The sequence below is a fragment of the Rhamphochromis longiceps genome, linkage group LG1 (assembly GCF_057381845.1).
Source record: "Rhamphochromis longiceps isolate RC_006_pf linkage group LG1, R_longiceps_female_GT1.1, whole genome shotgun sequence".
NCBI lineage: Eukaryota > Metazoa > Chordata > Actinopteri > Cichliformes > Cichlidae > Rhamphochromis > Rhamphochromis longiceps.
Window position 1 is genome coordinate 33,286,556 of NC_140557.1, and position 15,613 is coordinate 33,302,168.

The window sequence follows — 15,613 nt, forward strand, 5'->3', positions numbered from 1 at the left end:
ACCGACATAACAGTTATTAGTCCACACCAGAATATCAAAGTGCAGTTTAATTCATTCAGCACATTTGTACCGGAATCTTTACTATACTATGCTGTGTATAATGTAGTATAATATATAATATGGATATATGGATAATATGGATAACAACTAAGCAAAGATGTGCAAGAATGAAACAATTTTTTTTTTAAATTACATATTGGTATAAAGACTATACTACATAACAAGGTATATCTGTAATAGTGTGCAGCCCTACAGAGCTGTGAAAATGCAGTGCAAGTCAGGACAGCATCCACAAACATTAGATGTTATGTTGAAAGAAATCTTCTGCCAAAACGTGGGGAACACTTGATTTATGTTGTTGGTCGTTGCTGTTGTTGTTTGGAGACTGTTGAGAGGTGGGGGTTCTCATGTGCAATCCTGCCATCTATACTGTTCTCCGATAAACCCACAGTATCATCAACCCAGGCGATTTTCAGAGAAAATGTATTCATAACAGCATGTTTTTTTCTTAGCGCAACGGAGAGGGAGTGAAAGAGACATGTACTGCTTTATGTAATAACTTTGTTATTGTTCATTACCAATAGCAGGGGTGTTGAACTCCAGGCCTCGAGTGCGGGTGTCCTGCAGGTTTTAGATATCACCCTGGGTCAACACACCTGAATCAAATGATCATCTAAAACCTGCAAGACACCAGCACTCGAGGCCTGGAATTGCCTACCCCTGCCTATAGCATCGTTGTCAGCTATATGGTTTGCCTGTTCAGACTATACAGCATCTGCTACCCTTAAATGCACAACAGTGCCTGTGTTTTACCTGAAGTCAGAAACTTACAGATTATTTCATAAGAATTTGTGCGCCTAGTCTGAACACGCTATCTGTTGGCTTGAAGCCTTTCCACACAGGCACTCCTCCCTCAGTTCATCCTTCTATCTTGTTGAACTCACTCAAAATCCTATTGTGTATGGGGAAGAGAGACTTCAAAGAGCCCTGTGGGCACTCTGTGAAAGTTCCCACATTGGTCACTTTTTAATCTGTCAGACATCAATGAGGGTTTTCCTCTAGCTGAGGTAAGTGGAGCAGTAGGATTTGTGCAACTGTTACCTAAAAATGGCCAAATAATAAATACATAGATAAATGCTCTAAATGCCATTAGCTAGATATTTGATGATCTTTCCTAAACTGACCCAAAATATACAAAATTTATACACTGAGACTTTCCTGGGTCAAATATGATCCATATTCATTCAGATGGATTTTAGAACCATCACCATGGAAAAAAGGTGGCAATAGGGAAGCTTGAAAATGCAAAACTACACATGCCATGTCTGTGAGTATCTTTTTATCCAGCAGTGGTGACAGAGTTCACTGTCATGGAGTATAGGAGTGATGATATATGATCATGTATTATGTCATAAGGAACAGATGTACACTGTATTGCCAAAAGTATTCACTCACCTATCCAAATCACTGGTAGTGTTCCAGTCACTTTCGTGGCCACAGTATTTTAATGGGAACGAAATATCTAACAATAATATTATAGTATAATATAATATTGCCAAGCAAGCTAGAAATGTATTTGAACAACAAGGAAAACAGAATTCCAACTTAATTAAACCAAAAGGATAACATGTAAATATGATAGGATAAAAAAAAACTTGTTCTGGGAATTTATTTTACATTATAACCAAGTATAATCTTTTTTCTTTTTCTTTTTTTTTGACTGAGGGAATTGTTTATACGCTGGCATAATTCCTCCATGTTAAACAAGATAAAAACATGATTACTGTGCTATGCTACTTATGCATAGAAATGTATTCTATGCATAAGTAGCTTTTCATTTTCATTAACCTAATCCTATATATGACCAAGCAACAGTAAAGTCAGACTATCCAGTAGGGTTTATTTTTTATTTATATTTTTTAATAAAGCAGAAAGCCTGTGAAAGAAAAAAAGAATCAATGGATCAACTTGACTTTTGTGACATATATGAACAAGCACTCATTGCTTGTTTGCTTTAAAGCAGTACTTCTTCATAAGGTGAAATAAACTAATATACAAAATTAACTTTTTGTTTATGGTCATTTAAGATTTGGTTGCCTAGTTGTGAAGTATGATGCAATTAAATGCTCCTACCGTTCCTATATTAAAGTAAGCACAGATGTTCTAATAATCCACCTCTGGGTTTTGGAGCAGTGTTGTTATGCTATTATAAACAGAGAAGCAAAGGAAACAGTTTAAGTCATTTTTAATAAAATCATCAATCAATCACAAAAAGTGATTGCTTGCGTTGCTTTTAAGTTGGAGTATAACCACAATGCAACCAGCGATGCGTGAAAAAATGCAAAAAAATGTGTCACAAACGAGTTGACTGATTACACCATCTGATTATTTACAAACTCTCACCAGTTCTCTGAGGATGAGTGCAGTAAGCCAGCGTTGTAACGTGATTGGAGACAGGTTCCTTCCCGCCAGGTGGGAGCAAACGTGGCTGCCCAGAGGCTGAGCGAATTGCATGCTCAACCTTTGGTTGAGCCATTGGTTGCTTGCACTACTTCCACGTGGTTGCCAGATGTGAAAAAGTGCAAACCAATCATTAAGATGATGCCACCTATTTTTACTCTTGTGTGACTTTGCCACGAATAGCAGAGTTTTAGACAGTATCATACACAACATGTATTTAATCATTAGCATGTCTCTTTATAAGAAGTACTTTCACTCGTTCTTTTTCCAAAAGGGTCATCACAGTGGCATAAACTTTACACCAAATGTTCCTGATGCTGTTTTCCCAATTCCCAGGTTTGGGTCTCTGTCCATAATCAAACAAAGGCTCGTTCACTCGTAAAGCAAATGTGTTAACCACTACACCACAGAGCCATAGTGTTTGTATGCTTTACTGAAAAGCATTGCTTAAAAACATAATCTGTCCTGTCTTTAAAGGGAAAAAATGATAATCTCTTACAAGAAAATACATATGATGAAAACACCTCAATAGTTTTTAGGGAATTCTGCTGATTAAGAAAACATGAGGAAAAATCTCTGCCGCATTTTAAAAAGCCTGAGCCAGTGGAGCAGAGGTTTGGAAACAGGGTTCCTACGTGAGACCATAATAAACAAGCTTTTTACACCAAGATCGAAATATCTTTCAAATGCAGATAAATAAAGCAGCAAAAGAGCAGACAACTTCAGATTTGTCCAGACTTGGCTCCCTCACCAAGTTATGAGAATCTGAAAATTTCATCACGCATGGCCCCCGCAGTCTTTGCAGTGCAAAAAGAATATTAGAATAAAACACAGTTTGCCAATAAACCTCATACCAACTGTGAAGCATGGTGTTAGAAATTCTATGAGTTGGAGTCTCTTTGATTTCACACAAACTCCTGGCAATGTTGGGACAATCAGTTGAGGATCTTGTCAGCAGCTGTCCTTTCTCACATGTAGCTCACAGCTCACAGATAGTCTGCTTTACACGCCTGGATAGAACCCGCAGGAGGCAGGACACATGACGCCCACTCGCTCGCTGTGAATTCACTAAATGGACAATTACCTGGACTATTTTTACATGGGTTCAATTAGACATCACACAGACTTTGAAGTTGTGAGCTGGCGAGGGGAAAGACCGTTTAATGTCTGAACCAACTGAGTCTGACATTTGCATTCTAACATACAGCTCTGCTGGGTAATGTCTGTGGTTTCAGGTACTGGTCCGTCAATGATTCATCTATAAATTAGGCCTCATATCAAAGAGAGCTTGAAGATAATGCGAGGCCATATTTTTAAAGTATTTGACTGGAGCTTTCAGCAGAATAATGATCCTGAGCACACCAGCAACCAAGCTACAACAAGAAACATTTTTGAATCACACTGAAATGTTGTGGGATATTTAAAACCTTTAGTACATGCAAGAAAAGAAAAGAAAAAAAGGGAAGGAGGAATGGCTGAAGATGTCAAAGTCAAAGGTCATATTAAAGATCTATAAGATAGTATGTTTGTTAAAGGGCCTGTCTCTTGATTTTATTTATTTATTAACCCTTTAAAACCGGTCAGAGTGGGCACGCTCCGTTTTGCATAACTATTTTTAAATCCCGGTAGCACTGCAACCACGTGAGCTAGCGCAATAAATTTTTTTGCATATGAAACCGGAGGAGTTGTACTTACATCTTATGCCATCAGCTTGTCCTCGGTCACGGTTTCCTTCCACATATAGCTTTGCTAAAACTGCATAAAAAGCGCTTGCAGCAACAAAAACATAATATTCCAGAAACTCGCTTTGCCGATCCGATCAGCTGTTCATAACACTTCCTACATCCATCAGCATGAACTATCGCACGTCCGCCATGACCTGCCCGGAACCGGAAGTGACGTCATTTTCGCGGAAATGTAGTTTTTTACCATCAAGGCCTCATGAGCCTATACTGGTGTTTTTAAAAGTTATGTTTGACTTTATGACTTTCTGTGTCGTTTCTGGGATGCTTAGGACTCATATTGCACTGCTGGAAATAGTTTATTTTGATGCATATGCTGCTTTTTTGCAAATTTGCACTATAATATTTATTTTCGTTTTTCCTGCAGTGTATAGAAATTGGTGTATTTCAAAAATAAAACTATGAAGACACTCAAAATAAATTTCCTGTGGTGGGAAACTAGTTTGTGCAACTTTTTTGTATGTACAGTTTTGAGGGATACGCCTCTTAAATTTCTCTAACTAGAAATATATGTTAAAAAACAAAAACGATTTTCAATTTTTTTGTAGTTTATTGCACTTTTTTGCAATTTATGTAATTACTATGCACTTAATGCATGCATATTATTAAAATTTAGGCTGTAATGGTTGTATTGATGTATAGCAACTTGAAATGCTCCCAAAAATGGCTCTACAACATGTAAAAATATAATATAAGCTCTGGCGGACTTGGTTCTATGGTCTTAAGGGGTTAATCAAATATTCCTTTTGGTGTACCGACAGTAACAAAGTGGACTGGCTGTTTGTTTGTGCAGTTTCCATGATGTGATGACTTTTCCCATGTTACTTTACAACTTAAAGGAGCGGCACCCTACCTGCAATTTTTTTGTTTCATGCCAGGTAATGTTTTATCACATGTTCAGTGAAGCACATAGTCGGCCAATTGCATGTTCAGCACAAAAAAATAAAAATAAAAATGCCTGCCTAAACAGAAACAAAAACACCATTTAGTAATTTAGAACAGGTTATATACATGTTCCTTTTTCTGAAACATTTCTGTACGTCCCTACCTAAATAAAACTACTGGCTGGTTGATAAGGAAGAAAATTATTTGGCAGAGTCCCATTCTATCTGCCCTCCAGTTAAACTGCTTTCCTTCTTGTTGCTTCCAGGCAATATGGGGCATCTCTGAGGTTGGAATGTCATCCAGATAGGGTCACAACTCATAACTGTGTACTTCCTCAGAATTGTTAGCAGGTCTGATCTGTTTTCCAGCGAAGATTAACCCATATAACAGAATTCCAGTCCAGAGCTGAACAAGGAAGTAATGGTTAGAACAAGCAAAAGATTTTTTTGTTGCAAGAGAAATGTGAAACGGAAGAGGAGAATGTCATTGCCTTCAATATACGGCACTGTGCAAAAGTCTTGAGAAATCCATCATTTCTTTATGAGCAATGCTTTAGTGAAACTTGCAAACATTCTTGGAAATACCGGAAAACTGGACAGTAAGGTGAAAACTACACCTGTAGATCAATACTTGTAAACCTACAATAATTTGAACCAGCCAATCTGTGAGAGACACATGGAACTGTTCACTCTGGTGGCTCAGAGACACTGCCCAGTGTTATATAAACAACACAGAAAAAGGTGATCTGCAGTGTGTCCAGCGGACATCAGCAGCAGAAGCTTGAAAGTCAATATTTGGTGTGATCAGTTTTATTCTTCAGCACAGTCTGAACTCTCTTAGGCAAGCTTTCTTGTCATTTCTCCATGCTTTCTGAAGAACATTCAAAGCTTTTCTTTTGATGTTGGCTACCTTTTGTTCCCTTCTAGGTAGATGTTCCCACACTGCTTCAGTAATGTTGAGGTCCGAGCTCTGGGGAAGCCAATCCATGGCTCATATTGTTTCACTGTGTGTGTTTCTATCGAGGTATGCTTTTACTGCATTGGATGTGTGTTTGGGACCATTGCCATGCTAAAAAAAACCCATATTTTTCTATGTACAGAATTCCATTAATTTTGACAAGATCTCAAACCATGACAGAGCTGAGAAGACATTCACTGTAGTACCTCATTCCCGACCTCCCTGATACATGCTGCAGATGATATGAGCCAACAATTTCTCATTTGGATTCATCACACCATGGCTTTTTGAAAGCACCCTTCCACTGAGGCCACTTTCTGATGAGGCTGCAGTGAACAGTAGATGGATCAACTGAAGAACCAGTGAAAACATTGTTCTGTTTTCATTTCCCTAAGGACATGACTTTTGCATCTACTGTATAGAAATTGTTTTTAGACCTGACACTTTTTCTTTTGTCATATGCTTCTCTAGTTACCTCAAATTTTTTAGAGACAGTTGTAGAGACTCATACTCTGACTATGATAGGCCATTGAAAATCTCCTTTCTGTCCCGGCTAACAGATGGATCCAAGTGCAGACAAACACGGGAGGTTCAACGTTCCAGCACCGACTACTCTGTGCCGCAGCGTTAAATAGTCCAGAGGGACGCTGCCTGATCAGCAACAGGTGTAGTAATCACTGCTGGCGGGTGGGCCAAGGGTGAGAGCCCACAATGAGCTCCACCCAGGCAAGCAGGAGAAAAAACAGAACAAACTTGTGGCCAACATGAGCAAGCCAGAGAGGCACAGGGACCATGACACTTTTTGGTGCATAAATCAACTATTAAATCAAAGTCGAATGAAAAAAATAGGAAAAGTATTATTTTTTGAAAGATTACTTGTAATAAAGTGAAGTTTAAAATTTGTTCTTTGCTAGGCTTTCTGTTATGTGTAGAAACAACAGTTGTTCATCCATTTAGTTGGGTAACTTTTTTATGCATGAAGGATTTCACAGATCAGTCTTAAGTGGCTTGAAAACAAAAAAAATGGTAAAAGGACTGGACAGAAAATGACTGAAATAGTAATGTCCAAAGAAAAACTTTGAAGCGCCTTCAGAAAGCCTGGAGAATTATTTCTCATGGTCATTTTAAACAGTATTTTTTATTTTGATGAGCATGTACACATAAGCAAAGTTTTTTTAAATTTTACAAATCTTAAATTCACAAAGTACATTTTTATTTATTAGGTTTTTTGTTTTGCTTTGTTTTGTTTTTTAGAGCTCTTCTTCAGTTGATCATATTGAGCATTATTGTTCTTTGTTTCCCACCATGGTATGTTAAATCCAAACACAGCGTTGAAAGCTCTGACTTAAAATAAAAGTCATGCAATCATGGTTTTAATTTAAAATACAATCAGTAGTTATGTATAAGCGTGTGGTCATGTCTATACAGTGGAATTACATGCAGAGTTATTTATGCATAAAAGTTTTAGAAACATCCAGTAAATATAGTTATTCCATTTCATCCATCCATCCGCTTCCGCTTATCCTTTTCAGGGTCGCGGGGGGCGCTGGAGCCTATCCCAGCTGTCATAGGGCAAAAGGCGGGGTACACCCTGGACAGGTCGCCAGTCTGTCGCAGGGCTAACACACAGGGACAGACAACCATTCACACTCACATTCACTCGCACATTCACACCTAGTGACAATTTGGATTAATCAATTAACCTATCCCCACAAGCTGCATGTCTTTGGACGGTGGGAGGAAGCCGGAGTACCCGGAGAGAACCCACGCAAACACGGGGAGAACATGCAAACTCCACACAGAAAGACCCCGGCCTGATGGTGGAATTGAACTCAGGACCTTCTTGCTGTGCGGCAACAGTGCTAACCACCGTGCCACCGTGCTAATTCCATTCCATTTCAATTAAACAAAAATGCTTATGGAAATGAATTCGACAGTTGCAGTGTGTAGGTCACTGGGTTTGAATGCCTTGGGATTTTGAAGAGGGGAACAATGGTATGAAACATGATAACAGTAAGGCAGAGGGAACAAAGAATGGTTGCTAATTGGTCTGCACAAACCCAGTGAATATGCCACTTGAAAAAAGCCATGCTGTTTTGTAAGTGTGCTACTGTTTGTCCATTCATGTATCCCCACCCCAATATTAAGGGCTCCTTTAATATTGTCTTAAGGATGATGAAACCCATAGTTGGCTTTCATAGGTGTGCTTCGTTTTCCACATTTTGCCATTGCTTCAACTTCTCCAGAATCCTTGGGCAAGATGCTAACCTCAAGTTGCACTCAGATGGATACATATTTGTGTGACAGAAAGCCCTTACATAGAAAGAGCATAGAAAAAAGTGCTGGTGTGAGTGGCTGAATGAGGTAAAGTGCTTTGAGTGCTCTGATAGAGTAGAAAAGCTCTATATAAGAACCAGTCCATTTACCATAGCTATAATCTGAAAGCTCAAAATACTCTTAAAAGTTCAACTGAACAATTTAATCGTGACTATAGTTCTACCAAACTATGTGAAAGACTAAGGCTTCCATGCATTGTACCTCATTATCATTGAATCACTTGCACCGTCTGGTTTGTGTTTTAGCCTGGTGATTCTTCCTACTGTGCATCATAGCTAATAAATTGTGAAATTCCATTCTTAACAGTAACAGAAACAAGCCTCTACTGGGTGTGGAATACAAGTCTGGACAAGAGCTCACCCACACACGCTGAGTAATTCATGACGAATGTCACAACTTCACGAATGCGCCAGAACACCTGAGGCAATAGTCTTGCTGTGACGCATGCATCAATTTCCATCAGATACCAGCATATCACAAGTGCTATTATATACAGCACACACTGCCTGCAGGAAGGTGATATTCAGCTGAGATTGTAACAAAAATCTTCCTAGTGAAGTCAAAAATTGGATATTAAAACTATGAAACCAGGCCAACAATGTATTGCCTTGTTTTGTTAAAATGCCAGGCTTCTTCTGTGACATGGTTATGGAAGATAGAATGATAAGAAAGCAGTGATAAAAAAGGATGTGTTGTCTCATGCATCTGTAGAACTGCACATAATGTATCATTTGTCTAACTGAGTCTTGAGCAGTTTCCAAGCCTCTCTTCTGTCATCAACAGATTTTTCCATTTCTGTGAAGGCTTTTTTACATGGTACCCAGAGTTTCACCCGAGTTTCCCTATTATTCAACTGCTGGTTGGATTGCATTACATAACACCCGAGCAATCAGTAATGATCCCTTGTATGTTTTTCTTTTCTCTTGCATGCTTCTAGCCTGCATTACCAGACATGGAGAGATGTAATCTTACACTCATACACTCCTTTCAAACAAAGGCAACAATGGCTAACTTTATTAGGCTTTTAACAGATTCAAATGTGTCAGAATAAGTTCCCGTGTGTATCTTTCTTGTTAAAAAAAAATCCACATGTCATACTTAAATGTAGGTCAATTAAAAAAAAAAATTGCACCTACCCCTTTAGTGACAGGCTCAGGTCCTTGCAAGTATTTCATGCAAACTGTATTTTTCCATTTCTTATATAATCTTAGTAGGTTTATAGATTAGGATACTGATACTGTTTTGACATTTGGTGCATATGTTTGTGCAGCACTTTCTTTCAACTTTTTCTGGCCCCTGTTAAACACCACAGAAACATAACAGAAACACATGGACTACTACACACTAAAAAATGTTCTTGTTTTGCCTTCATGTGATACAGCCCTGCAATAAATGATAACCAAATCCCATCATGCAACGCATTTGTTAGAACTTTCACTAGGCAAGGAAAATCCTGAGCAGGAACTTTACATTGATGTAATTTTGACATGAGTGCTGTGCCTGAGGGAGAAAAAAACCGTGAGAAAGTGGATAAGGAAGAAGGCGAGTCAAAAGGTGTGTCTGAGCTCTTGTGTGTTTCTGTGACGCTAGCTTTTGTGCTGTTATGACCTGCTGCTGTATAAAAAGGCAAAGGCATGATTTATCTGGCTCAAAGTATCAGTTCACTGTGCAATATAGTTCCAGCTGACTCTTAGTTACTTCCAATCCTTGATTTTAGCACCTTTCTCTATTATGAAGATGAGGAATCTTCTTTTGGGAGTTCTTCTGGGACTCCTTGCTGCTGTTCATTCAACACCTGTTAATAGTAAGTGGTATTTTTTTTAATAAGTATTGTAGTAAATTGTTTTTAGCAGAATTTTCAGCTTTTTTATTTCAATGTGGATTTGTCTTTGATAGTTAAACTGTAAAAACAACCACAACAAAGCTATTTATTAATTGATGATGAATGATGCTGTATAAAAAAGATTCCATCGCAAGATTTAGGAGCAAAGGGTGTTCTGTCTCAGACAAAGTAATTCCTTTATATCAACTGAAAGTTCACCACTTCCTGTCGAGCCTTTCTCTTTACCCCGTGAGTCAGCACTCTCCTGCTACTACCTAAATCTCTTTATATTTGAAGTATGGCACTTCCTTAACGAGTCACATTTCATTGTTAGTGCACAGGTCTCATTGGCAGAGCTCAATTAAACACAGAAGTCTTTGTGAAATGTTCTGTTCCAGGAGGTGCATTAATGAATTTGTCTTGAAACCAAAGATCAGCGAAGAGCTGTTACACATGTAATCTCATAGGGAACACCAGAGCTGAATGTGACTGGGCAGAAATGTAGAGTGGAGATGTGTGATTTGAGCTGAGCCGCTTTCTTTCATTCATCCTTCCTTTCTTTCTGTATAAATCTAAACTATACATAGTTTCATTGGTTTACTTACACTATTCCATCAGTGTATAAGTGGCATTTAACAACATAAAGCATTTTAAATATGGGCTACAAGGTTAAGGGGGACCTTTGGTAGTAGAACTGCTAACAACTCAATTCATGCTCCAAGATACTGCTAATGTAAGGTCTACTTGAAAAATACCAAGTAGTTGTAGATGTCAGGTAAATATAAGAATGAATTAACTTATAAAGTATCTTAAAATAGAAATATTTGAGAAAAGAAGCAATTAAATAAAAATTTAAATGTTTTCTATTCACCAGCGATTATAATGGTTTACCAGAAGATATGTGACTTCCTTCCTTTGTGACACAAAATCCTAACAATGGCTTAATACTTTTTGAAAGACAGAAAGCAGTTATGTTGGCCTGGTTTATTTGGCGTGGTATTAAAACTGATGCTTTGATGGAGCTGTCTCTCTTTTGTTAACACACTAATACACAAATAGTCACCTAGGTTAATTATTACTGTCTCTCACCACACCTTATCAAAGCGGGTCACATAACAAGCTAACACAAGACTTTGGGCTGAAGCAACATAAGCTCTGTGTGGTCCTTTTGTGTTTAACAAAGCTTGGTAACTTTCCTCCCTACTCATTTCAGAGCCAGTAGGTAAACACTTAAGATGATACATGGATTTTTTCCTTTTTCTTTGTCCTAGCTGTGACCCAGAACCCTGCCAACCCTGATGCAGGCTTTCTTGAGGATGCCATGACGGAGGGGTTCATTGTTGGTCCATCGCCTACGCTTACAACTGAAACACCCAAAATAAGTGCCACAGTTCAAGCATCACAGACACCGGTTTACAACTCTGAAGATATGACCGAAGGAAGTGCTGCTGGAAAGATCAGTGACATCTTAACAACGTCCATCTCACCTCATGAAACCACAACGCTGAGTATTTCAAATGCTCAGACCTCTGGATTCATAGAGAGTGCCGTGAATGATGGCAGTGGTTTAGGAGAGAACAGTGACGAATCACCGATCGCCTTCACACTCGATACCACAACAACGAATGCCACAAATGCACCGACTTCTAACTCCACAGACAGTTACATGTTTGAGGGGAGTGCTGTCGAATCAACAATACCCATCGCACTTGATACCACAACAGCAACGCATGCTCCGACGTCGGACTTCACAGAGCATTACATGTTAAAGGGGAGAGGTTCAGGATATACCTCACCTTCCCTCTTTAGCCATACCACCACAACATCAGTGACAAGTGAAGACCAGTCAATCAACACTTCAAACAACAACGTCTTCTCGCAAACTACTGATCCTACTGTCTCTACCAGTGACGTCACAACAAACCCGGATTCTGGTTCAGGGTCTGAACTGGTTTCTAAAAGCACCACTATGACATCTGGCTCGAGTGTAGAAACTAGCACTGTATCATCAATACTATCAAAACAAAATCGAAATTTTCAGCATCGGGAGAACATTAATAAAGGTAAATATTTTGTAATTAACAATAAGTACCTGTATGTTAAATTGTTGTGGTGTATATGGAGGGGTTTACAATTCTATTTTTATGTGCAATTAGCACCACAGACACAGACGCAGACGACAAACACTGAAACGACACACAAAGGACACGTTACACCTGGTGAGTCAGACAAAAACCACACTTCTGCACAATTAATACATGAATAACACTCATTCCACCTTTATAACACACCTCTCCCATATGACCAGATTGGATCATCATCCTTGGCTTTATCGTTGGTGTTGCAGCACTTGTAATACTCTGTGTTGCCATCGCAACCAGACACAAGTAAGACTCATATGTCAGAGAAACGAACAACATATCTGAGTAGATCTTCTCAAAGCACAGAATTTTAATTAATGTTTTTTATGTTGCAGGTGGAATGGACCAAACCAGGCAAATCTGACAGTGGCTTCAAATAACCTCTCGAACCAGAAGAGGGAGCGAGAGATGGAGACTTTCCTGCCTAATGAGAAACCCAAGGAGAATGGACATTCAGGGGAGTACACTGTCATTCCCCTGGAAGATGTTCCAGAAAATGGTCCCTCATACTGAGATCCAGAAACAAACCCTCTGAAAAACAGAACCGTGAGACTGTGTTTCAAGCACAATAATTTAAAAGAGGAACAAAATTGTCCAAACTGCGGAGCAAAAGGGGATTTGTGGACTCTCACACCTCTGATTCCTGTCTGAATGACAACAATATGTCTTTTCTTTTTTCCCCCACTGACTTTGAAAAACTTTGATGACACCTTTATAGCTGCAGTAAATTTTGATTAGTCTATTTATTGCATTATTACGTTTTTTTTCTTTCTTTTTAAATTTTTAAATTATGTGTTGGTCAGGTAAAGTGTGGTAATGTCATTTATTTCAAATGGAGCTAAACTCTCTACAGTGTTTTTTTCCCAGTTTTTCTTTGTAATTCACGTGGTTTCCTTTTTTCCAGCTGGCCTTTTTTTTTTTTTTTGTTAAAAGTGTCATTTGTTACAAAGCTATTTTCTGTAATAATCTTATTGAAGACTGTGTTGTGGACTGTAACTTATATTAAGCTGCTCTGTTGTTTTTTTTGTGGAATCTTGGAGTACTGAATGGTACTCAGGTCACTGAGTCTAGTTCCTCTTGAGAGCCTGCACAGCACTTCAGCAGTGGTAACATGCACTTACTGAACATTCATATACTGTACTGCATCCTGCCTTCTATGAGGAATAATCACAATGGTAGCTCATCAATAAACATTTATTTGCTTACAATAATCTTTACACACATGCATTGAAACATTTATACACTTTCGGTCCATTTTTCAGACGAATATTTTTGCTCTTGTGATGTGATGGTGAAGCACAAATCCCTTCACTCTTACTTCCATTTAGCCAGTCAGAGCTTAGCATGATGATGAATGTCAGACACAAGAAAATATTTAATGCATTCTCAGACAGACATGTGTACAGAATCCCAAACAAAGATACAAAATAGGAGTTTAATCATCTAAAGATGGTACAAGTCTTACATCTTTATAGAAAACACTTGCTATGGTAGGCCAGTTGACTAATAACATATCATCAACTAAAACAATGACCAATAATAAATTAAAGAAATGGAGAAGCATAAAGAAAATCAGTGACAAATGACTGGCTTACTGCAGTCTTTCCCTTTAGAGATACCCATATTCTCACATACTGAAAAACCCCCATAAGCTTGCTCAGAACCCTTAAGCAACCAAATATGCAGTGGGTCAGTAACAATTTGTACCCACACTGACAAATAGTGGACTTTTTTCCCAGAAAACAATTTGCAATCTTTCTTAAAAACAAACACATGTAATGGATTCTTTGTTAATGAATAACCCTAAGGTCACAACCTATTGAGATAACTAATGGCCCGTTAAATAAATAAATTAGCATTGTTCTAGCATAACTGCAAAGTTGTATATCATTATGGTCATTATATAAATTTTTTAAATAGCAAAAACCATTATGATGACAAAAATATCAAGTCTATACATTTGATTTGTACACTTTTTACCTAAAGAGAGTATATACACAAAGTGCAAGCAGGCACTTTTATTTATATATATATATTTATATAAGCTTCTGCTTATATGAAAAAGAAATGAATAATCCAGTTTCATCTAGTTTTGAACACCAGAGTGAAACTCACAAACATGTACATACTGAGCCAACATCCAATGACCTTGTTGTTACAGCGTCAGATTTATGCGAGTGCTGGAGGCAGAATTTAGTGTGCACTTGCTAAACAGACGTGACCATAGCTAATTAACTGAAGGTGTAATTACAAGCTTGTTATTTCTATCTAAATCTGTTTTGTAGATGTTACAAAACCTTGTGAAGAAGGCCCAGCCATCCTCACTCACAAAACTTCTGTTACTCTTTTCTATTCTAGCGCGACAATCCATACTAGCTTTCATCCAGAAATGCTTCAGTGATCATGATCATACTAACTGCACTCTGCAGGTGACATCATCAAGGCAAGGTTGTCATATAGTAAAGAAATAAACGGTTTGAAATAAAACACTGGACAATGCACTGGTCTGTTGAGAGTTTGAGAGACATCCCCACTTCTTCTCATTAAACCTCCAGTTTTTTGTTCCTTTTCTTTTCGTTAATCTCCCCCACTCTCTGTCAGAAACACACTCGTACACACATGATTTCTAGGACACAGCAGACTTTTGATTATTAACAGAAACTCAGTTATCCATACATTAAGGACATACATACAAAAAACAAAGAAACAAACATATGGATAAATAACTGGGAGGACACCCTTTATGTAATCTATTTGAGCTTTACTCTCAGCAACACATTCTGTACTTTGTGTTGCTACATTTAGAGGCCACGCTCTCTGCTTTTAAATCCTAATCTTCACTTATCAGCTCTGACCTTGTGTGTGACATCAGGGAATAATCCCATGAGCTGAACAGTCAAAGGTGATTCAAGGTTTAACTGCCATGACCTTTCTCTGCAATTCAACAACAAGACACTCTTTGCTTTGGTTTCTTTTCTTTTCTTTGCCATAAGCTTACAAATTGTGAAACCGCTGATGGTATCAACAATTCAGCAATAAAATCTGTCAGATTCTGATGCCTTTTATATCACATGCTCCTCGTATATAAGTTAAGCAGCAAGGCCATCAGTCACACACCCTCCTTTAAGCTACAAAGAAAATGGTTTGGTACAAAAGAAACATGACATGTTGCACAGAGTAGAAGAATTTGTTTGCGTTGACAGGACAGGTAGCTTGCAGCAGCACCAAGTAAGGCCCTGAGTGTTGTCAACTGAATGTTGTCTCTACAA

The 15,613-nt window shown here is 38.3% G+C and overlaps 1 protein-coding gene across 1 annotated transcript; it reads left to right on the forward strand.

Annotated features, from left to right (window-relative positions):
• Positions 1 to 9,948: 9,948 nt before the first annotated feature.
• Positions 9,949 to 14,856, forward strand: cd44a (CD44 molecule (IN blood group) a). Its single transcript, XM_085407596.1, has 5 exons — positions 9,949 to 10,185; positions 11,475 to 12,266; positions 12,360 to 12,422; positions 12,512 to 12,590; positions 12,680 to 14,856. The coding sequence occupies exons 1-5, from the start codon at positions 10,113 to 10,115 to the stop codon at positions 12,855 to 12,857; spliced, it is 1,185 nt and encodes a 394-aa protein (XP_085263722.1). The 5' UTR covers positions 9,949 to 10,112; the 3' UTR covers positions 12,858 to 14,856.
• The last annotated feature ends 757 nt before the right edge of the window (positions 14,857 to 15,613 follow it).

Excerpts from the sequence above, each read along its gene's own strand:
- cd44a (XM_085407596.1), top strand. The coding sequence starts at position 10,113 with ATGAAGATGAGGAATCTTCTTTTGGGAGTTCTTCTGGGACTCCTTGCT. Across the intron at positions 12,267-12,359 it reads TCGGGAGAACATTAATAAAG|CACCACAGACACAGACGCAG; the intron begins GTAAATATTTTG and ends ATGTGCAATTAG. Across the intron at positions 12,423-12,511 it reads CAAAGGACACGTTACACCTG|ATTGGATCATCATCCTTGGC; the intron begins GTGAGTCAGACA and ends CCATATGACCAG.